At 37.0% G+C, this 24,135-nt stretch overlaps 1 protein-coding gene across 3 annotated transcripts in view; it reads right to left on the reverse strand.

Annotated features, from left to right (window-relative positions):
- EXOC6B (exocyst complex component 6B) overlaps positions 1-24,135 on the reverse strand; it is a 664,516-nt gene that overhangs the window by 334,169 nt on the left and 306,212 nt on the right. For all 3 annotated transcript variants that reach the window (XM_043918361.1, XM_043918362.1, XM_043918363.1), the window contains exons 9-11: positions 6,879-6,962; positions 4,021-4,067; positions 2,595-2,715 (exon numbers count right to left, since the gene is read on the reverse strand). In XM_043918361.1, coding sequence (XP_043774296.1) covers positions 2,595-2,715; positions 4,021-4,067; positions 6,879-6,962 — 252 coding nt within the window. The remainder of the gene's footprint in view (positions 1-2,594; positions 2,716-4,020; positions 4,068-6,878; positions 6,963-24,135) is intronic.

Genomic DNA, 24,135 nt, shown 5'->3' on the forward strand with positions numbered 1-24,135 from the left:
AAACAAATAGATGGGGAAACAACGGAAACAGTGATAGACTTTATTTTCTTGGGCTCCAAAATCACTGCAGATAGTGACTGCAGCCATGAAATTAAAGGATGCTTGCTCCTTGGAAGAAAAGATATGACAAACCCACCTAGTGTATTAAAAAGCAGAGACATTACTTTGCCAACAAAGGTCTGTCTAGTCAAAGTTATGGTTTTTCCAGTAGTCATGTATGGATGTGAGAACCATAAAGAAGCCTGAGTGCTAAAGAATTGGTGCTTTTGAACTGTGGTGTTGGAGAAGACTCTTGAGAATCCCCTGGACTGCAAGGAGATTAAACCAAACAATCCTGAATATTCGAAGTTTCAATACCTTGGCCACCTGATGTGAAGAACTGCCTCATTTGAAAAGACCCTGATGCTAGGAAAGATTGAAGGCAGGAGAAAAAAGGGATGATGGAGGACGAGATGGTTGGATGCCATCACTGACTTAATGGACATGAGTTTGAGCAAGCTCTGGGGATTGGTGAAGTACAGGGAAGCCTGACGTGCTGCAGTCCATGGGGTCACAAAGATTCGGACATGACTCAGAGACTGAACAACAATGACAGACTCTACTACCTTAATTGCACAAAGGCATCTAAAGTAATCGCATCCAAAAGTAACTTATGACTTTCCCACTCCAAACCATCAATACCAACACTATCATCCAAGGAAGGAAACCATAAACCTAGGCCCTGATACTTCTTTTAACCTTATCTCTTATATTTAGTCCATCACGAAAGTATTATAAATCTTACTTCCTAAACATCTCTCAAACTCATCCACTTCTTTCCATATCTAGTATCACTTTTGTCCAGCAATCATCTCTTGTCTGGAATACTAGACCAGGCTACTAATAACTCTTCTCCCCATATCCATTCTCATCCCTCATCCATTATTTAGCTAGAATAATCTTTTAAAAATAGAAATCTGATCTTCTCACTCCAATTAACTCTACTCCCATCCCGAACACACATATTCCACTTAACTCACTGTTTAAAGGGTCAAACAGGCCCTAAATAATCTGAAATCTTCCTATTTTTTTATTCTTGCTTCCTACGATACCTCCTTATGGTTCTATGTCTTATGTTCTAACCACTTGGAGCACTGTTCAGTTTCCTTTAAAGTGGCTACACTCCCCTCAATTTCTAGATTTTATTTTATTTTTTTTCATTCATTTTTATTAGTTGGAGGCTAATTTCTAGATTTTAGACATGATATTTACTCTAGAAAAGACCCTGAGGCTGGGAGGGATTGGGGGCAGGAGGAGAAGGGGAGGACAAAGGATGAGATGATTGGATGGCATCACCGACTCGATGGACATGAGTTTGAGTAAACTCCGGGAGTTGGTGATGGACAGGAAGGCCTGGCATGCTGCAATTCATGGGGTCGCAAAGAGTCGGACATGACTGAGCGACTGAACTGAACTGAACTGATTTACTCTGGAACACTTGATAATGAATAGATAGAGACTTGTAGGGTTATGAATGACTTTTAAGCTTCCGGTTAACAAAATAATATGCATACTAGAACATTTCTTGAGATTTTTAAAATACCAAATTATCTTTTATTATTAACTTCTCACTATTGTTCCTCAAACACTTTCATACATAATAGTACCACAAAGTCCTTGCACTACTGTTCCTTATATATAGTATGATCTTTTAATTGATCTTTGCACAAATACAGATTGCTTGATATTTAGATCTCAGAATGCCATGTCATATCAACTTATCAAAATCAGACACTTTGTTGTCCTAATATATCACTCATTTTTAATTGCATTGCATTATCACTGTCTGATATTATTATTGATTAGTTTATTGGGAATCTCCCCAATCATAATATAGCTCTCTGAGAACAAAGTCCTTAGTCTTATTCATTCTTGTATTGCTATCATCAACATGTAATCCTTGTTCAAGAAATATTGAATGAATGAATAAATGAATAAATCAGAGCCAGGATTCTCCACCTGTAATAAAGTAGATTATCATTAAAAATTGATGCGATCATAAAACAGATCCATAGAGCATGGAAAGTGAAAATCAGGCAACTTATTGAAATGTTAAGGAGTAAGAATAAATCTATGAACTCCAAACCAGTATTAATAGGCATTACAAAGGCAACATGGTGCAGTGGCTAAGAACATGGGCTCTGCAGCCATGCTGTCAAGGTTCAAATCCAAGCTCTACCACTTATTGGGTGATATTGGGCTAGTTACTCAACCTCTCTGAGGCTGTTCTGCAGCCTACATGACAAATATAAAAACAGTATCTGCCTTAGAAAGATGAAGTGAAGATGAAATATATATGCAGTACACAGTAACAATACAATAATAATGCCTGAGACATAGAGAACAATCAGTTAATATTAGCTATTGTTTTCTTAATGCAAAGAACATCCACAAAAGAGGGCTTAGCATTAGAGAATGTGTAGTTTAAAGTGGTTACTTCCATACATCTTCCATGAGTAAATGATATTCATAGGATGATTTTAAAGCTGTAGAAGACTGAATACTGTAGAGACAATTAGCTTGAAGTAAAAATTTATCTTGAGTGTCTTACATACCGAGTGAGTACGGAGTGCTGCAACAGTTTTTGAAAGTGCCATTTCCCACAGTTCATCAATGTAGGCTCTATTTACTAAGCCTTGTGTTGTATGTAAAATGTGATCTTCAACCACAAAAAAGCTAAGATTGAGGAAAAAAAGAAAGCACAGTTGTCAGAAAATAGTTTGATTACTATTTTCAGCATGTCACAAACATTAAGAGCTGCCATTAAATTTGAAGGTAATACTAGTGTTTTTTCTTAAAGAAAGCTATTTGGTATAACAAACAAAATCAGATTTATTAGACTTGGAATTATATCTTTGATCATGATATTTTAATCACTTCAATACAAACTGGAATTATATTTGCATTAAATGTTAACCATGCTACCCTGGAATTTAAAAAGGAAGAAAAAAATGTTTATAGATAAAGGAGACTAGTTTCACTACATTAAAAACACCAGGCCATTAAAACATTTTACAGAAAACAACAAAAGTTAAAACACCCATTATTTTAAGACTCCAACACACAAAATATTAAAACAGCTCTCCTTATACAAAACTTTTCCATCAAAGTGTTGAAAAGATATAGCACAAAGGTAAAAAATACACATATATTTTTTAACATTCTGCTGTGGTATCCTAATTTTTATGCATCTGAAATGTATCTTTAGCTATCTTACCTAAATATTCATACTAATTAAAACAATTCTTTAAATAGAGAATTGTTCGTGGTAACACTTTAATAAAGTTAACAATTACATTACAACAATCTGAATTTGAAAAAGAAAGAAATTTCATGGAACAATTCAACTTACTTCCCTTTTTTCACTACAAAGTCACCATTTTGCAATAAGAATAAGCTGCCTATATTTGGGGAGCTTATTGGGGAACTGCAATTCCAAGCTAGTATATATTCTCAAGATGAAGGTGGCAAACCATGCAGTCCATGGAATAAAGCCGGCACACTGCTCCCTTTTGTAAACACCGCTTTACTGGAGCACACCAGCTGTGTCTCATGCACACACTGTCTACAGCTGTTTCTGCACTGCAACAGAGCTGAACAGCTGCAGCAGGAACCACTTGGTCTGCTGAACCTAAAGCACGTTACCATTGGCTCTTTCAGAAGAAACGTGCCAACGTTTGTTGATTGCTTGATTCTCTCTTAACAGTAATGGAAAAGCAAAATACCACACGTAATAAGGTTACAATTCAACATTATTCTTCCTTTCTCCATAAAAAGTATTCTCCAACAACATAATGTTGAAACAAATAGACATTCCTTTAAAATCATCAGATATTCAAAACCAAATCTTGTTTTAAGAATTTAAACAAAGAAAAGAAAAATAAATTCCCAAAGAACACTTGTTATACTTTTCCAAGTCTCAGGAAAAGTGTACAAACTATTGAAAGTATATAAATTTAAGACACACAAACAAATACCCACCCGACAATTTGATTAAAATACTTCCTGTAGCCATCTAAAGTTTCATGCTACAAAAAAGCAAAGAAGAAAAAAGTTATTGTTTTTGTTTTGATAAAGACACAAATCAGCTCATTAATTTCTTAAGGCTCAATTCCCAAGACTATAAAGTAAATACAATAAGAGTACCTATGTATCTATGCCCAACCACTAATGCTGAAAAAGCCAAAGTTGAACAGTTCTATGAAGATCTACAAGACCGTCTAGAACTAACAAGGTGTCCAAAAAAAGATGTCCTTTTCATCATAGGGGATTGAAATGCAAAAGTAGGACATCAAGAGATACCTGGAATAACAGGCAAGTTTGGCTTTGGAGTACAAAGTGAAGTGGGGCAAACACTAACAGAGTTTTGCCAAGAGAACACACTGATCACAGCAAACACCCTGTTACAACAACAGAAGAGAAAGAGACGACTCTACATATGGACGTCACCAGACGGTCAGTACCAAAATCAGACTGACTATAGTCTCTGCAGCTGAAGATGGTAAAGCTCTATACAGTCAGCAAAAACAAGATCGAGAACCAACTGTGGCTCAGATCATGAACTCCTTAGTGTAAAATTCAGACTTAAATTGAAGTAAGTAGGGAAAACCACTAGGCCATTCAAGTATGACCTAAATCGAATCCCTTAAGATTATACAGTAGAACTGACAAATAGATTCAAGGGATTAGATGTGACAGACAGAATGCCTGAAGAACCAAGGACAGAGGTTCCTAACATTGTACAGGAGGTGGTGATCAAAATCATCCCCCAGAAAAAGAAATGCAAAAAGGCAAAATGGTTGTCTGAGGAGGGCTTACAGATAGTTGAAAAAAGGAGAGAAGCAAAAGTCAAAGAAGAAAGGGAAAAACATTCCCAGCTGAATGCAGAGTTCCAAAGAATAGCAAGGAGAGATAAGAAATCCTAAAGTGAACAATGCAAAGAAACAGAGAAAGACAATAGAATGGGAAAGACTAGAGATCTCTTTAAGAAAATTACCAAAGGAACATTTCATGCAAAGACGGGCACAATAAAGGACAGAAATGGTATGGACCTAACAAAAGCAGAAGATATTAAGAAGAGGTGTCAAGAATACAGAGAAGAACTATACAAAAAAGGTCTTAGTGGCCCGGATAACCACAATGGTGTGATCACTCACCTAGAGCCAGACATCCTGGAATGGGAAGTCAAGTGCACCTAAGACAGCATCACTATGAACACAGCTAATGCAGGTGATGGAATTTCAGCTGAGCTATTTTAAATCCTAAAAGATGATGCACTTAAAGTGCTGAACTCAATATATCAACAAATTTAGAAAACTCAGCAGTAGTCATAGGACAGGAAATGTCAGTTTTCATTTGAATTCCAAAGAAGGGCAATGTCAAAGAATGGTCAAACTGCCCCACAATTGCATTCATGTTATATGCTAGCAAGGTAATACTCAAAATCCTTCAAGCGAGGCTTTAACAGTACATGAACTAAGAACTTTCAGATGTCCAAGCAGGATTTAGAAAATGCAGAGGAATCAGAGATCAAACTGCCAATATCAGATGGATCACAGAAAAATCAAGCAAATTTCAGAAACACATCTACTTCTGCTTCATTGGCTATGCTAAAATCTTTGTGTGGATCAGAACAAACTGTAGAAAATTCTTCAAGAGACGGGAATACCAGACCACCTTACCTGCCTCCTGAGAAACCTATATGCAGGTCAAGAAGCAACAGTTAGAACTGGACATGGAACAATGGGCTGGTTCCAAATTCAGAAAGGAGTACATCAAGGCTGTATACTGTCACCCTGTTTATTTAACTTATATGCAGACTACATCATGTGAAACACTGGGCTGAATGAACCTCAAGCTGGAATCAAGATTGTCGAGAGAAATGTCAATAACCTCAGATATGCAGATGACACCACCCTAACGCCAGAAAGTGAAGAGGAACTAAAGAGCCTCTTGACGAAGGCAGAGAGTGAAAAAGCTGGCTTAAAACTCAACATTCAAAAAACAAAGATCATGGCATCCAGTCCCATCACTTCATGACAAATAGATGGGGAAACAGGGGAAACAGTGACAGACTATACTTTCTTGGGCTCCAAAATCACTGCAGATGAGGCCTGCAGCCATGAAATTAAAAGACACTTGCTCCTTGTAGAAAAAAGCTATGACAAACCTAGACTGCATATTCAAAAGCAGAGACATTACTTTGCTGACAAAAGCCCGTATACTCATATGGTTCTTCCAATAGTCAGGTACCAATATGAGTGGTGGACCACAAAGAAGGCTGAGCATGAAACAATCGATGCCTTTGAACTGTGGTGCTGGAGAAGGCTCTTGAAATTCCCTTGGACAGCAAGGTGATCAAACCAGGCAATCACACCTGACGCAAAGCACTTACTCACTGGAAAAGACCCTGATGCTGGGAAAGATTGAGGGCAGGAGGTGAAGGGGTCGACAGAGGACAAGATGGTGGGATGGCATCACCGACTCAATGGACATGAGTTTGAGCAAACTTTGGGAGATAATGAAGCCCAGGGAAGCCTGGCGTGCCACAGTCCATGGGGTTGCAAAGAGTTGGACATGACTGGGTGACTCAACAACAACCTACCTTTATAGGATTACAGTGAGGATGAAATGAGACAATACATATCTAGTACTTAGAAGAATGCCTGAAACATAGCAATCAAGAAATGTTAGTTGCTACTTTCTTAGTGCAAGTCACATCTACCGAAAGTGGTCCCAGAATGACAATTTGGGGCGGTGGGGGGGATCACAAGTGGAAAATAATTAAAAGATATAGAAGAAAAATGGAAAAGGGAGAAAAATAAAAGTGGTTATCCTACCATGTTAGATGGAGGCTGGAGCACCAAACGAGCCTGTTTTCGCCTTTGTTTTCGGTAGTAGTTCTCAAACGTTTCCCGGGCCCCCTGTAAAACAAACGAAAGGAAATAGGTTGACACAATTGGGCCAACCACTCTAATATTTCATGGGAAAAGAGAAGCTCCCAGGTCAGAAGCTAAGGCAGTCCCACATTTCTCACAATCTGTCATTTTAACAATAAAAACCATTGAAAAAACAAAAATAATTATTAGAACTTACTGAACCTTACTTACAAATTCCCAATAGAAATGGACACAAGATTATTCAGAGGAAACTGTCAGAACTCAACCTCCATAAACACCAAAGTTGGTTTCTGAACTAATTATCACAAATTTACAAGAAAAAAAACAAACCAACATTCTTGTAGGTTATAATAACAGTTGAGAAAATGATCCTTTAAAAAAAAATCACAGAACATTCCAGAAGAAAATTCCAGAATAAAATCTAGTCTCAAAGAAATCACGAGCAAGAGGCCAAAAGAAGGCCAGAAAAGGGCAGAAGTTGAGAATAATGTCAGTCTTCTCAGACAGAAAGCTATCTAGCACAGGATTAACACCAAAAAGGAAGAAACAAAGGCCTATAACTTTTCGTTTAGGGTTTTGGGGCTTAAACTGAAAGGTACTCTAGAATACGAGAGCTGATTTATATGCTCTATAACTAGGGTTCAACAGTGTCCTCTCGAAATTAATGTCCTTCCCCAGACCTCACAGCATGACCATTTAGAAAAGTCTTTACAGGTTTAATTAGTTAAATTAAGATGCAGTCATACTATAACAGGGTGACCCTTAATCTAGCATAACTGGTGTCTTCATAAGAAGAGGAAAATGCTATATGAAGACAGCATGGGGAGAATTCACCATGGAGCCACAAGAAGAGACTGGAATGATACATTGCAACATCAAGGACTGCTGGCCACCACAGAAGCTGCGGAGAGGCAAGGAAGGATTCTACCCAGAATCTCAGAGAAAGGACAGCCTCCTAACATCCTGATTTTGGATTTCTACTCTCCAAAACAGTGACTAAAGAAATTTCTCTTATTTTAAGCCACCAAGTTGTGGTACTTGATATAACAACCCTAGAAACTGATATGAGCTCAAAACTGTTAAAACATGGTGCTCACCTATTATTAAAGTCTACTCGAAACCCAAGACTTTTCTAAATAAACAAAAGCAGAAAGGGAGAGACAGCATTGTAGAGTCGTTAAGAGTACTGATTTTAGAACCAGATGAATTTATTCAAATCATGGCCCAACCCTTACTAACTGTATAACTCACGTGCTCCATCAGTCAGTTGTGTCTGACCCTTTCCAACCACATGGACTGTAGCTCGCCAGGCTTCTCTGTCCATGGGATTATCCCAGTAAGAATACTGGAGTGGGCTGCCATTTCCTCCTACAGTATAACTCATATGACTAGCTATATAATTTCCCTTTCATTAATTTAACTTCCATTGTTTAACTCTTCACCTTTCACTAGTAGACATGCCATGGCTTACTTATTTGTAGAGATGCCAACTTCCTATGTTTGTTATAAAGATTATCAAGAGTTATAAAGCTTTTAGAATACTGTCTTTATAAATAATAACCACTATGCAAATACTTATTTAAAACATAAGATGAAATCAGTGATGAAAGTGAAAGCCCCGCCCATGTGAAGATAGGTTTACTATGAAAGTGTTAGTCATTTCAGGCATGTCTGACTCTTTGAGACTCTATGGACCATAGCCCACCAGGCTCCTCTGTCCAGGCAAGACTATTGGAGTGGGTAGCCATTCCCTTCTCCAGGGGATCCTCCCAACCCAGGGATTGAACACAGGTCTCTTGCAGAAGGAAGATTTTCCATGTACTATCCACCTTCAGTTTTTTTCACCTTCCCAAAAGTCTGAAGAATCTTACTCAACGTGACTTCTTTGTTATACCTAAACTGGAAAAGCTATTTAAGGTACTAAATCATGCACACTTGATAGTGTAGCTCAGTGGTTGGCAAATGTTTTCTGTAATGGGCAGAACTGTAAATAGCTTTGTTAAGCCATGCAGTTTTTGATGCAACTACTCAACACTGCTACTGTGGTATAAGAGCAGTCATAAACAATATCTATGGCTCTGTTCCAATAAAGCCTTATTTGTAGAAACTGAAATTAGAATTTCATATCATTTTCACCTGTCATAAAATATTAGTCCTCTATGGGTAAAAAATGATTTTTTGCCCATCATTTGAAAAAATAAATGTTCACAAGGTCATACAAAAACAGGCAGTATGATGGACTTGACACAAGAGTCATGGTTTGACAACTCTTGGTGTAGGTTAAAATCAAATATTTTAACACACTAAGGTTTTGACAACCGTATACATCTGAATTTTTCTGTCTGAAAAATGAAAACAAACCTTAAGACAGCTATTTCAAGACTTTCTTAGTCCATAAGTTAGTGAGGTAGCAAATAATTATATTTAAGAAATAAGAAGTGGAAACTGCCTGTTGGTTTGTTAAAGTTATTCCCTACTTGTCACCATTTTCCAGCATAGTGGTATTATTAAAGGTCAATTACCTTTTGTACACAGTGAAGGGCTTTTCATTTTAAGGTTAACAGCCCTAAAAGGCCCTTTATTGTGTTAGTGTGACATTACACTTCCAACATACTTTTGAGCCAAGATACACTTAATTGAGAATTTAGGGAAAGTCTTGTTAATTAGGACACAGCATACTAACTGGGACTTCCCGGGTGGCTTAGTGATAAATTCGCCTTCAATGCAGGAGCTGCAGGAGACACGGGTTCAATCCCTGGGTCAGGAAGATCCCCTGGAGGAGGAAATGGCAACCTACTCCACTATTCTTGTCTGGAGAACCCCATGGGCAGAGGAGCCTGGTGGGCTACAGTCCATAGGGTAGAAAAGAGTCGGACACAACTAAAGTGACTTAGCAGCACCATATTAATTTAATTATTTGTCATAAATGATAGAAAATAAAGAAGATGAAATTCTATATAAAATCCAAATCATGAACTTCTACTTAATTCTAAACTATATACCTTTTGTTTTTTAATAAAATTAAAACATAAGCAAAGACCAATTTATCTAACAGGTCTGGCTTCTCCATTTATAAAAGTGAGTTCGATTTTCCCTAGTGGATGTTAAATAAATTCACCTCTGATTTTTCTATTTCCTTTGCCAATTTTGTCAACTCAATGCTTATAGGAAGAAATTGAGAAATAGATGTCTGCCCAATACAGCTGAGTAATTGAGGAAGTCCCTGCCTATTCACAGACAGGTCAATAGACAATGCACAACAGAGTGCTGCCACTTCGGCCTCAAGCTCCTTTAACCACTCAAATGAAAAAACAAAACACAAACCAGAAAAAGTCACCTGTAAAGCTAATAAAGGTATAAACAAAAAGATACAAAACAATAGGAAGGCAAGGTAAAAGTTGTTTTCTTTTTCATTTTATGTCTTTAGAATGACAGTGCTGCGAAGACTATACAATAATTCATGAATTAATACATACAATGTCACAGAAAAATCAGTTACAAAGTATATAAAGTGCTTACCGAGTGAAAGACACTAAAAATCTCTGCACTGAATTTATGGTCTACAGTGGAAGACTAGAAATTAAATAAGCAATTATATTAAAATAAACTATAAAATCCTATGGATTGGAGTGGAATGTATAACTGAGTGTGCATGTGTGTGTGTGTGTGTGTATGCATGCACATGATTGGGGAGGGATAAATGTTAGAGAAAGAGTCTCAGGAAAAAAATAACATTTATACTCATAATTGAAGAATGACTCAGAAGAATAAGACAGGTAAATAGAAAGCAGGGAGGTGGGGGGGAATGTTCCTTGTAGAGAGAGAGAGATTCAGTGAAAAAAGACATCACACATTCCATGAACTGAAAGAAGTTCCTCACAATTGGAACTTCAGGGTGTAAGGGAGGGATATGACAGGAGACAAGGCCAGGGGACTTTGTAAATCATGATAAGATATTTGGACTTGAACTCTAATTTTAGACACCTGGAACTGTAATGCAGTAAGCAGAATGAAGGAAGGAGAAATTAGCTACAGAAGGATTAGACTCTGACATATACTTAAAGAGGCACAAGCCAGTTGGGTATATATGGTAAAGGATACGAAGGAAAGAAAGCTGACGTGAGATTTCTAACCTGCGTAACTGGTTTGGCTGGTGGTGTCATTTAATAAGAGAGGAACCAGGAGGAAATACAGCCAATTATTATTCACGGATTCCTAATTTGCAAATTTGCCTGCTTGCTAAAATTTATGTGTAGCCTCAAAATCAAAACTCATGGCACTTTCATAGTCATCCACAGACATACACAGAGTGGTAAAAATTTTGAGTTGCCTGATACATGTGTTCCTATATATACATATCCAGATCTGAAGAAAACAAAAACACTAATTCAAAAAGATATTGTTCATAGCAGCACTATCTGCAACTGCCAACTTATGGAAGCGACCTAAATGTCCATCAATAGCTGAGTGGATAAAGAAGATATGGCAAATACATACAATTGAATACTACTGAGTCAAAAAAAAAAAAGAAATTCTGCCATTTGCAACATGAATGGACCTAGAGAGTATTATACTTACTGAAGTAGGTTAGACAAAGAAAGATAAATACTGCATGTTATCACTTACATGCGAAATATAAAAAAATAAATAATTGAATATTACAAAACAGAAAAAGACTCGCAGATATTGAGAATGAACAAATGGTTACCATTAGTGAGAGGGAAGGAAGGAGGGACAAGACGTGTGGGGATTAAGTGGTACAAACTACTGCTGCTGCTGCTATGTCACTTAAGTCGTGTCTGACTCTGTGCGACCCCATAGACGGCAGCCCACCAGGCTCCCCTGTCCCTGGGGTTCTCCAGGCAAGAACACTGGAGTGCGTTGCCATTTCCTTCTCCAATGCATGAAAGTGAAAAGTCAAAGTGAAGTCGCTCAGTCGTGTCCAACTTGTCACAACCCCATGGATTGCAGCCTACCAGGCTCCTCCATCCATGGGATTTTCCAGGCAAGAGTACTGGAGTGGGCTGCCATTGCCTTCTCCATGTACAAACTACTACGTACATATAAAATAAACATGCTATGAGGATATACTGTACAGCACAGGGAACATAGCCAATATTTTACAACAATTTTAAATGGACTATAATCTATAAAAATGTTTAATCGCTATGTTGTATACATGAAACTAATATACTGATAATATTATAAATCAACATTCAACTTTAAAAAACCTCATTCATACTATTTCGTGTGTGTGTGCGCTTAGTCACTCAGTCATGTCCGACTCTTTGCGACCCCATGGACTGCAGCCCACCAGGCTCCTCTGTCCATGGAATTCTTCAGGCAAGAACACTGAAGTGGGTAGCCATTCCCTTCTTAAGGGGATCTTCCCAAACCCGGGATTGAACCCAGGTCTCCTGCATTATAGGCAGATTCTTTACCGTCTGAGCCACCAGGGAAGATATTCTAAACAGACATTTCACCTACGCACATATGTGCGCATAACACATATATAAATAGGCTCATATATCATATTATATATATTCTTTTCACTGATTTTTCCAGAACATCATAATCCAGTATGATCCACTTTTACTGCACAACACTGTTCCAACTGCCTTTCTTCAAACACATGCTACAGACTGTCATACAAATGCCGGAACAAACATGGGTTATGAATAAATGTTTAAAAATAAAAACACAAGTGAAGACTTTGAATTTCCCACGTGTCTAGACTTGTCTGAATATAAACATTAAAAAAAAAAAAAACCAAACACAGTATTGTCACTCAGTGTAGACAAATGAGTAAGGCCTTTTGTTTTTGTATATAAATAAAAGCGATAAAATTCATTGCTAACAAAGCTCAAAGTCAAATTATAGTTGCTATAGTAGGTCACACCAGGAATCAAATAAGTCAGGATCATGCGATCCTTGCTCTTAGTGGAAAAAGAGAAGGCCAGATGAAAGACCTTTCCTGAATTTCTTTCCTTCATAAAAGGTAACAATGTATCCTATATGCACAAACATCTTGAACATTTCATACAATTACTGATCCCCAGGTCCCTAAACGTTAGTGGAAACACGTCGTTTCATAGAAAAAAAAAGCTTATGCTGGGACAATACTTCCTCATAGGGGCAATATGTCTACATAATAGAAAGAGGAACAGATCTTCTATTTTCTTTATTAAATATTTACTATGCCATTATTTGGTTAAACAGCTCTTCATCTAGTGCATCTTCCATGGTAGAGACTGATATGAGGTTCACTGGAGAGGAGGCGGAATTCTTCCCATCCATCACAGCAAAACAAAGTGAACCCTTGGACTGAGAAACAACTATAGACAAGTATGCAGAGAACAAGAGAGAGAAATGGAAGAAGGGAATCACATACAAGGTTCTTCCGGCTTTGCCTACAGGAAGCAATATTTCCATTTGGTCTTGAGCAAAGCCTATAATTTCATCGCCCTGACTGCAGCTGGAGAACACCCTTTTAACTGTCCCAGCATCCAAGTGAAGACAGGTTTATTCAGAGTGTTAAAAAAAAAAAAAAAAAAAAAACCACCTGAAAGGGCTATTTTAATTTGCTTCCATGTGAAAAGGGGCGCACATATCACAGGGCACCGTAATGACATTCAGCGGGATATTACACTTCACCATATGGCTAATTTGCACAGCAGGCCCAAAGCAGGATTTTCTTTCATTAGAAGTGACTTAAAGATCAGACTACAGAAACACATGTAAAGAACAAACCCAAGATGTCCCCTATTTCTTAAATCTAGAAACATTCATTAGACCATTTGATTCTCAGATGTAAAAGCCCATTCACAGAGTTCTCATGGCAAGATCATTCAAGAGTTGTGAAGGTAGTATTGTGTCACAGCTCCACTTACCTACATTATGGCTTTGAAAAATGTCTAAAATTCAAGAACCGCAAATGTCCACAACATAGATGTGGAAAGGATAATTGCTCTGGTAGATAATTTACCATGAAAAAAACAAAAAAACATTACTTTCTAAATGCCTCAATTCTTGATATTACTCACTTAGCCTACAGACTAAATCTACATAAACTTCTGACCCTTTTTGAAGAGCAACGGCAATCTGATGTTCTAACAGAATCCTGTTTATTTTTAAGATGCCCCTTATAACTTATGTTTGTCTTGGCATTTCCTCTTTCTGCCATACCCCAAGTCTGAGCCATAGAAAAGAACATCCCCTCCGGGAATGACAGAAGTCTACAGAATTTTAAAAAAGAAAGAAATCTAATGTCTAATGATTATGGATAGTTGGGTCTGTGCTTTTGAAGAAAGTAAACATTATGATTAACAATCTTGGGCTTTGTAATTAGCTTCCCCTCTTCCATGAGAGAGTGTTAATTTATTAAATATTTTAACAAAGAGTCTTTTATTATTAGATTCAGTTTGGCTGCCTCCTTTCATAGCATTACCAATTACAACCAATAAAGCTTTAATTGATGACTACTTTTTATAACCTTTGACCCAAGATGATAAACAGTTGGACCTTAGAAGCGAAAGGGTAAACCTCAAAGGGAACAGTGTCTTAATCATGCTCAGCAAACCAAACTGCTTAAAATTACAACCTACCTACCTGGCTAGAACAGAAACCCAGACTTCCTCTACGACTAAGGTAATTGATCAGGAAAAGACTTGGATTTCACTTTTAAGATAAGTGTCCCATTTTGTTACAAAAAACGTAAGTTGAATAATCTGTATATAACTGTGCACAATTACATGCACAAATAATGTGCTAATTGTATACTATAATACAATTTAATCAATTTGTAGACAATCAGCAACAGAATTCTTTTTTTATGTTTTTTTTCCAATTTTACTGAGAAATAATTGACTTACATCATTTTATAAGTTTAAGACATACAGTATGGTGATTTGATTATGATGGTTAGAAGTCTCTTCTAACTCACAACTGTCAATCTTTCAACTGCTGAAGTGCTTCAAAATTTAAAATTTCCCAATCTCTTAATCTTTTTCATGCTGTCAAAATGAACAGGGCTTTGAACAATTACTAAAGAGCACAAAGAAAAAGGTACCATCTAAAATGTAAATAAAAATTATATCATCATGTCACAGTTGTTACACACAAATCACTTCATGGAGATGAAAGGCAATGAGACATTATTAATAGTCCTCACTATTAACAATAAGTAAATAGAAACTGCTGGCCTAACACAAGGTACAATACAAGATTTTATACAAGAAGAACTAGGCATATAGCTTTCAAGTGACTTCTCATGTATATTAGAGGAAGTCAACACCAGGAAAAACAAAAAATCTGAGGCTCAGTCTAAGAACTTTATAAACTGAACTAGCTATACACATTATTTTTATGATATATAAATGTATGTAATGGCTGTTTTATTAAAGACACATGGCTGCTCCCTGCCTTTCAAAATCAAACTTGCCAAACCACCTCCCAAAACAGCCCTTTATATAGTTAAGTGACGACTGGAGGAATTTTGTATAAATAAATCTATGCCTTTTCTCCCCCATTAACAGAAACTGTACAGAAACAGACAAATTTAGAATACAAGAATTTTAAAAATCTGTCATACTGAACTTCAGATATTCAGGAAAACAGGCAGAATATCTAAAAACAAAAAAATATAAATATATTCAGCTGATGTTTGCTTAAAAATATAAGAATATAGGTTAAGAGGAAAAAGGAAACTAAAAGTTAAATAAACTTTGCTTCAATACCAATGTTTAATTAAACTTTTTACTATGAGAGGCCTGTAGATTTACATGCAGTTATAAAAAAATTAATAGAGAGAGATCCCATGTGCCTTTACTCAGGTTTTCCAAAGGTGAACATCTTAGAAAATTACAGTTCCCTATCACAACTGGGACACTGACAGTGATACAATCAGTCAAGGATGCTCAATTCCAAAAATACAAGGATCCCACAAGCGTCCTTTTTTATAGCCATACCCACTTCCCTCCATCCCTATCTTCTACTGAACTTTTGGTAAGCACTAATGTTTTCTCCATTCCTATAATTTTTGTCATTTAAGGCATGTAAATGGAATTTTACAGTGTGCAGCCTTTTGAGATTGGCTTATTTCACTCAGCATAAATCTCTGAAGATTCATCTGCTGCTTTGCTGCTAAGTTGCTTAAGTCGTGTCTGACTCTATGCGACCCCACAGATGGCAGCCCACCAGGCTCCGCCATCCCTGGGATTCTCCAAGCAAGAACACTGGAGTGGGTTGCCATTTCCTTCTCCAGAAGATTCATCTAGGTTGCTGCAAATATCAGTAGTTCTTTCCTTTGCATTGCCGAGTAATATGTCATGATGCTACAGTATAAACGGACCATAGTTTAACTGTTCATCTCCTGCAAGATTACAGGGCTGTTTCCCGTTTGCTGCTATTACGAACAAAGCTGCTATAAAGTATGTAAAATACCTGAAGTAAGCTTTCTTTTCCCTGGGATAAATAAACATGAGTGCAACTGCTGGGTTACATGATAATTTCATGTTGAGTTTTTTAAACTGCCAAACTGTTTTCTAGAGTGACCTGCACCATATATGTGCCTATCAGCAATCGTGATGGTATTTGGTATAGTCACTATTGTAAAGGAGTGTAATGATGGTTCATGGTGGCTTTAATTCTTTTTAATAACTAATGATGCTAAACAAAAGATGTAACCAAGTGCTTAGTTTCCGTCTGTACATATGCACTGGTAAACTGTTTATTGTGTGTATTTTGTCCATACCATAACTGGATTGTTCACTTTTTTATGGTTGAGTTTGGAAAAGTCTTCATATACATTCTAGATACTAGTCCTTTTCGGATACGCCATTTGCTAACATTTTCTCCCACTCTGAAACTTGGCTTTTCACCCTGTTAACAGGGTCTTTTAATTTTGATGAGGTTCAATTTATCAATTATTTTCTTTTCGTGATAAGTGCTTTTGGAGTAAAGTCTAAGGACTGTCTACCTCTAGAGTCTGAGGGTCTTATATTTTTCTCAAAAGTTTTCTAGTTTTGCATTTTATATTTAAATCATAATACATTTTGAGTTACATTTTGTACAAAATGTGAGAAGTAACTCAAGGTTCACTATTTTGCTGTGTGAATATGCAACTATTCTAGCACCATTTGTTGAATTGCTTCTGTAACTTTGTCACACATTTTTATCTTTCTAAATTTTCTATTCTGTCCCACTGATCTATGTCGCCCTTTGTCAATTCCATACATCTTTTTTTTTAAGCTTTCTATTCAGCTATGTCTTATATATAACATCATTTGGTTTCAGATTAGATAGTACACATTGTGAAATGATCACCACAGTAAGTCCAGTTACCATCCATCACCACAAACTTAATTTTTAGGATGTATTCTCATGGCAACTTTCAAGTATTCTCTACAATATCACTGACTATGGTCAATACGCTGTACATTACACCTCCAGGACTTTTTGTCATTATTGAAAGTTTGCACCTCTTAACCCTCTTCACCTCATTAAACTTTAAAGCTTTTGCACTGCAAAGGAAACCGTAAGCAAAATGAAAAGACAATTTATAGAATGGGAGAAAATATTGCAAATGATGTGATCAATAAGGGCTTAATTTCCAAAATATACAAATAGCTCATGCAGCTTAACATCAAAAACCCCAATTAAAAAATTGGCAGAAGATATAAGTAGACATTTCTCCAAAGAAGACATGCAATGGGCACATGAAAAAATTCCCAACATCACTAATTATTAGAGGTGTGCAAATTAAAACTATGAAGTATCACTTCACACCAGTCAGTATGGCTACCATCAAAAAGTCTAAACATAATATCCTGGAAAGGGTGTGCAGAAAAAGGAACCCTCCTGCATTGTTAGTGGAAATGTAAATTTGTGCAGCCACTATGGAGAACAATCTGGAGGTTTCTTAAAACATTAAAAATAGAGCTACCATATAATCCAGCAATTCCACTCCTGGGCATATATCCAGAGAGAACTTTAATTCAAAAAGATACATGCACTCCGATGTTCAAAGTGGCACTATTTACAATAGTCAAGACAGAGAAACAACTTAAGTGTCCATCAACAGAGGAATGAATAAAGAAGATGTGCTATATACGTGTGTGTGTGTGTATATACACACACACACATAATGGAATATTGCTCATCCACAAAAAAGAATGAAATAATGCCATGTGTGGCAACATGAATGGATCTGGAGATTATCATACTAACTGAAGTCAGTCAGAGAAAGACAAACACTGCATGATATCATTTATATGCAGAGTCTTAAAAAATGATAGAAATGAACATATTTAAAAAACTGAAATAAACTCACAGACATAGAAAACAAACTTAGTTACCAAAGCAGAAGAGGTGGTAAACTGGGAGTTTAGGATTAACAGATACACAGTGCTATATATAAAACAAGCAACAAGGACTACTGTATAGCATGTGTGCTAAGTCGCTTCAGTTGTGTCCGACACTACGTGACCCTCTGGACTGTAGCTTACCAGGCACCTCTGTCTATGTCCTGGATTTTCCAGGCCAGAATACTGGAGTGGGTTGCTATTTCCTACTCCAGGGGATCTTCTCAACCCAGGGATCAAACCTGTGTCTCTTATGTCTCCTGCAGTGGCAGGTGGGTTCTTTGCCACTAGCACCATCTGGGAAGCCCACTGTATAGTATAGAGAACTATACTTAATATCCTGTAATAATTTATAATGGAAAATAATCTAAAAAAGAAAATATACATGTGTGTATATACACATGTATGTATATGTATGTGTCACTTTTCTATATACCTGAAACTGTCACAACTTTGTAAATCAAATATACTTCAATTAAAAAAACTAAAAACATCTGTATGTCTTCTTTGGAGAAATGTCTATTTAGTTCTTTGGCCCATTTTTTGATTGGGTCACTTATTTTTCTGGAATTGAGCTGCAGGAGTTGCTTATATATTTTTGAGATTAATCCTTTGTCTGTTTCTTCATTTGCTATTATTTTCTCCCAATCTGAGGGCTGTCTTTTCACCTTACTTATAGTTTCCTTTGTTGTGCAAAAGCTTTTAAGTTTCATTAGGTCCCATTTGTTTAGTTTTGCTTTTATTTCCAATATTCTGGGAGGTGGGTCATAGAGGATCTTGCTGTGATTTATGTCGGAGAGTGTTTTGCCTATGTTCTCCTCTAGGAGTTTTATAGTCTCTGGTCTTACATTTAGATCTTTAATCCATTTTGAGTTTATTTTTGTGTATGGTGTTAGAAAGTGTTCTAGTTTCATTCTTTTACAAGTGGTTGACCAGTTTTCCCAGCACCACTTGTTAAAGGGGTTGTCTTTTTTCCATTGTATATTCTTGCCTCCTTTGTCTAAGATAAGGTGTCCATAGGTACGTGGATTTATCTCTGGGCTTTCTATTCTGTTCCATTGATCTATATTTCTGTCTTTGTGTTGATGACTGTGGCTTTGTAGTGTAGTCTGAAGTCAGGCAGGTTGATTCTTCCAGTTCCATTCTTCGTTCTCAAGATTACTTTGGCTATTTGAGGTTTTTTTGTTATTTCCATACAAACTGTGAAATTATTTGTTCTAGTTCTATGAAGAATACCATTGGTAGCTTGATAGGGATTGCATTGAATCTATAGATTGCTTTGGGTAGTATAGTCATTTTGACACTTGATTCTTCCAATCCATGAACACGGTATGTTTCTCCACCTGTTTGTGTCCTCTTTGATTTCTTTCATCAGTGTTTTATAGTTTTCCATGTATAGGTCTTTTGTTTCTTTAGGTAGATATAATCCTAAGGATTTTATTTTTTTTGTTGCAATGGTGAATGGTACTGTTTCCTTAATTTCTCTTTCTGTTTTCTCATTGTTAGTGTACAGGAATGCAAGGGATTTCTGTGTGTTAATTTTATATCCTGCAACTTTACTATATTCGTTGATTAGCTCTAGTAATTTTCTGGTAGAGTCTTTAGGGTTTTCTATGTAGAGGATCATGTCATCTGCAAACAGCCAGAGTTTCACTTCTTCTTTTCCTATCTGGATTCTTTTACTTCTTTTTCTGCTCTGATTGCTGTGGCCAAAACTTCCAAAACTATGTTCAATAGTAGTGGTGAGAAACAGACATTTCTCCAAAGAAGACATACAGATGGCTAACAAACACATGAAAAGATGCTCAGCATCACTCATTATTAGAGAAATGCAAATCAAAACCACAATGAGGTACCATTACACGCCAGTCAGAATGGCTGCTATCCAAAAGTCTACAAGCAATAAATGCTGGAGAGGGTGTGGAGAAAAGGGAACCCTCTTACACTGTTGGTGGGAATGCAAACTATTACAGCCGCTATGGAGAACAGTATGGAGATTTCTTAAAAAACTGGAAATAGAACTGCCATATGACCCAGCAATCCCACTTCTGGGCATACACACCGAGGAAACCAGATCTGAAAGAGATACGTGTACCCCTATGCTCATTGCAGCACTGTTTATAATAGCCAGGACATGGAAGCAACCTAGATGCCCATCAGCAGACGAATGGATAAGGAAGTTGTGGTACATATACACCATGGAATATTACCCAGCCATTAAAAAGAATTCATTTGAATCAGTTCTAGTGAGATAGATGAAACTGGAGCCCATTATACGGAGTGAAGTAAGCCAGAAAGATAAAGACCAATACAGTATATTAACGCATATATATGGAATTTAGAAAGATGGTAACGATAACCCTTTATGCAAAACAGAAAAAGAGACACAGATGTACAGAATAGACTTCTGGACTCTGTGTGAGAAGGCGAGGGTGGGATGTTTTGAGAGAACAGCATCGAAACATGTATATTATCAAGGATGAAAGAGATGACCAGCCCAGGTTGGCAAGTGCTCAGGGCTGGTGCACTGGGAAGACCCAGAGGGATCGGGTGGAGAGGGAAGTGGGAGGGGGGATTGGGATGGGGAATACATGTAACTCCATGGCTGATTCATGTCAATGTATGGCAAAAACCACTACAATATCGTAAAGTAATTAGCCTCCAACTAATAAAAATAAATGGGGGAAAAAAACTAAAAACAATGTGATAATAAAAAAAGAATAATTTTTGTTAAAAAAGAAATGTCCAAAATCAAGTGATTTTTAAAATACAAAAAAAATTCACCAATGTACCATTTGTTTTCCTGCTACAAAGTTAGCAAAAGAAAAAAGACAATACTCTATATTATTGGAAATATGGCAAAATCGCAATCCTAAATTCTTTTCTTAAGGAATGCAAATTATGATGACGTTTTTGAGAGATTAAGTATCAGGAAGCTAAAAATATGTCTGCCCTGTAACTCACTTTAATCATTTTACCTAAAGTAATCATCAGATGAGTGATTTTTTTAAAAAAATATTTAATATGTGCACAGTTGAAAGAACTCAGGTTCACATTCTTACAGTATGGGTTAGAACCCTGGCTTATTCCTAACTCTGTGATCTTAAGCAACTTATTTAATCTAAGTCTCAACTGCCTCACCTGCAAAATAGGAATATTAATATACACACTTGCTAGGATTGCTAGGAGGATAAAACAAGACAATGTATACAAATCAAACAAAACGATGCCTAGCATATACTAAGTTCTCAATAAATGGTAGACACTGACATCATCATCATCATTATTACTGTTTTTCATGACTATCATGATTAATTACAACATTAGATGAAGGAAACCTACATATTGAAAACAAAAACAATAATGCTGATCTGTATTTACTGACATGAACATATATTTGTGATAATGTACCTATTAAGGGAAGGGGGAAGCAAAGTATAAAGAAATGCACACAGTATAATTAAATTTATGTAAAACGTATATGAAATGTGTCCAAAGAATAATGTCTGTAAGAAAGTAGGCCAAAATTGTGGTGAAATTACCAGTAATTTGGTTTCTTAAAATTTTTCAAATTTTTAAAACAATGTACAATGACATTTAGGTGAAAAATAAATATCAAAGGCATCACAGTGTCCATGATCTCACCAGGTCAGGGCAGAAAGAGCCTAGAACAGACAGACTGGAATGATTAGTATAGAAACTGTCAGATCCTGAGATAAAGAACATAAGAAGAGAAAAAAAATAAGTGCTTTCTTCAAAGTTGATAGGTGAGAATAAAAGTGGTTCCTGTGCTATGTCTAGAGTTAGACAGGGTTAGAGTAACAGCTGGCACCTGGAAAGGAACTCACCATCCTGTAGCAATAAGAAAACCATAAAATTGATACTTTGGGGCCCTGCCATCTACCACTCTGCCTACAGACAAGGTGCCTGCCTATCTGAAGACTCCTCCCTATAAAAACCAAGTATGCAACTCTATAATAACTGTACCGGATGCCTGCAGACAACCGAAGATATCTGGCACTGTACAAAGTTTCAACAAAAGGTCTGTTTGAAAATTTCCCTGAAGAGAGTAAAAAAACTATGGCTGGAAAGAGGAAAATTCTTGCTCTTTTCTGAATGGGAGGGTCCAAGTGAAGCTTGATCCTGGAACAAACTGCACAATAACCTGGCATTATGAAGGGCTATTTGGCAACTCAAGGAAGGATGATCTATCCTAAGACTAGTCCAGAGTGAGCTTGGCTTTGCCTAACTTAGGGCTGGCAGCGATCCTTTTAAAACGATCACCAGCCTCTCCCCTCCTGAATTTCCCAAGCCAGGTTTAGAGTGAAGAGCAGAGAGTGAGCACAGGATAATTTCTAATTAAAAATAAACGCTTAGGATGAACTGCGCAGAAGAAACCCAGTGAGGCTGCAGTTTCACACGGCAGTTGCAGAACCCTGACATATCCAAAGAGACCTTGTATGACGACACTAACACATTATTAGAGTTCCTCATAAGCCAATACTCCTAATCCAAGGCCAAAAAATTAAACGGATTTGTCTACCTTCTTTCTCTATTGCAGTCATTTTTCTAAGCCAATACATATGTGGTTTAATATGACTGAGTTTCTCCACATCCTTATATCTGATTTCCAGGGCTTTGCTAACATAAGAAGGAAAGCCATGACTATTATTTTCAAAAAAATTTTGTCCCCAAACTACCAAGAGCATTGCTTTCTTAATTAAGAATTTTATAATTTTTTTCTTTTTCCTCAAATTTTAGATACCACATATGAATGCAAAACAATGTCAGTCTATTTTTTTTAGTACTATGTTCAGAATGTATAGTTATATAAAAAGTTTTTTTTACTTACTATACAATTTATGCCCCAGCAACAGAAACATTAATAATACAGAAAAGCAATAAAAGGTTTCAAATACAACACAAAAACAAACTTAGCTGCTATTTTTGCCAATCACTAGCACTGTGATCCACTGTTGCTGTTCAATTGCTCAGTCACGTCCAACTCTGCAACCCCACAGACTGCAGCACACCAGGCTTCCCTGTCCATCACCATCTCCCAGAGCTTGCTCAAACTTATGTCCATTGAGTCAGTCATGACATCCAACCATCTTGTCCTCTGTCATCACCTTCTCCTCCTGCCTTCAATCTTTCCCAGTATGAGGGTCTTTTCTAATGAGTCGGCTCTTTACATCAGGTGGCCAAAGTATTAGAGCTTCAGCTTCAACATCAGTCCTTCCAATGAATATTCAGGACTGATTTCCTTTAGAATTGATTGGTTTGACCTCTGTGCAGTCCAAAGGACCCTCAAGAGTCTTCTCCAACATCAAAGTTCAAAAGCATCAATTCTTCGGCTCTCAACCTTCTTTATGGCCAACTCTCACAAGACTACTGAAAAAACCATAGCTTTGACTACAGGAATCTTTGTCGGCTAAATAATGTCTCTGCTTTTTTTTTTCATTTATTTTTATTAGTTGGAGGCTAATTACTTTACAATATTGTAGTGGGTTTTGCCATACATTGACATGAATCAGCCATGGAGTTACATGTATTCCCCATCCGGATCCCCCCTCCCACCTCCCTCTCTACCCAATCCCTCTGGGTCTTCCCAGTGCACCGGGCCTGAGCACTTGTCTCATGCATCCCACCTGGGCTGGTGATCTGTTTCACCATAGATAATATACATGTTTTGATGCTGTTCTCTCGAAACATCACACCCTCGCCTTCTCCCACAGAGTCCAAAAGTCTGTTCTGTCTCTGCTTTTTAATATGCTATCTAGGTTTGTTACAGCTTTTCTTCCAAGGAGCAGGCATCTGTTTATTTCATGGCTGCAGTC

The sequence above is a fragment of the Cervus elaphus genome, chromosome 11 (genome assembly GCF_910594005.1).
Source record: "Cervus elaphus chromosome 11, mCerEla1.1, whole genome shotgun sequence".
NCBI classification, from domain to species: domain Eukaryota; kingdom Metazoa; phylum Chordata; class Mammalia; order Artiodactyla; family Cervidae; genus Cervus; species Cervus elaphus.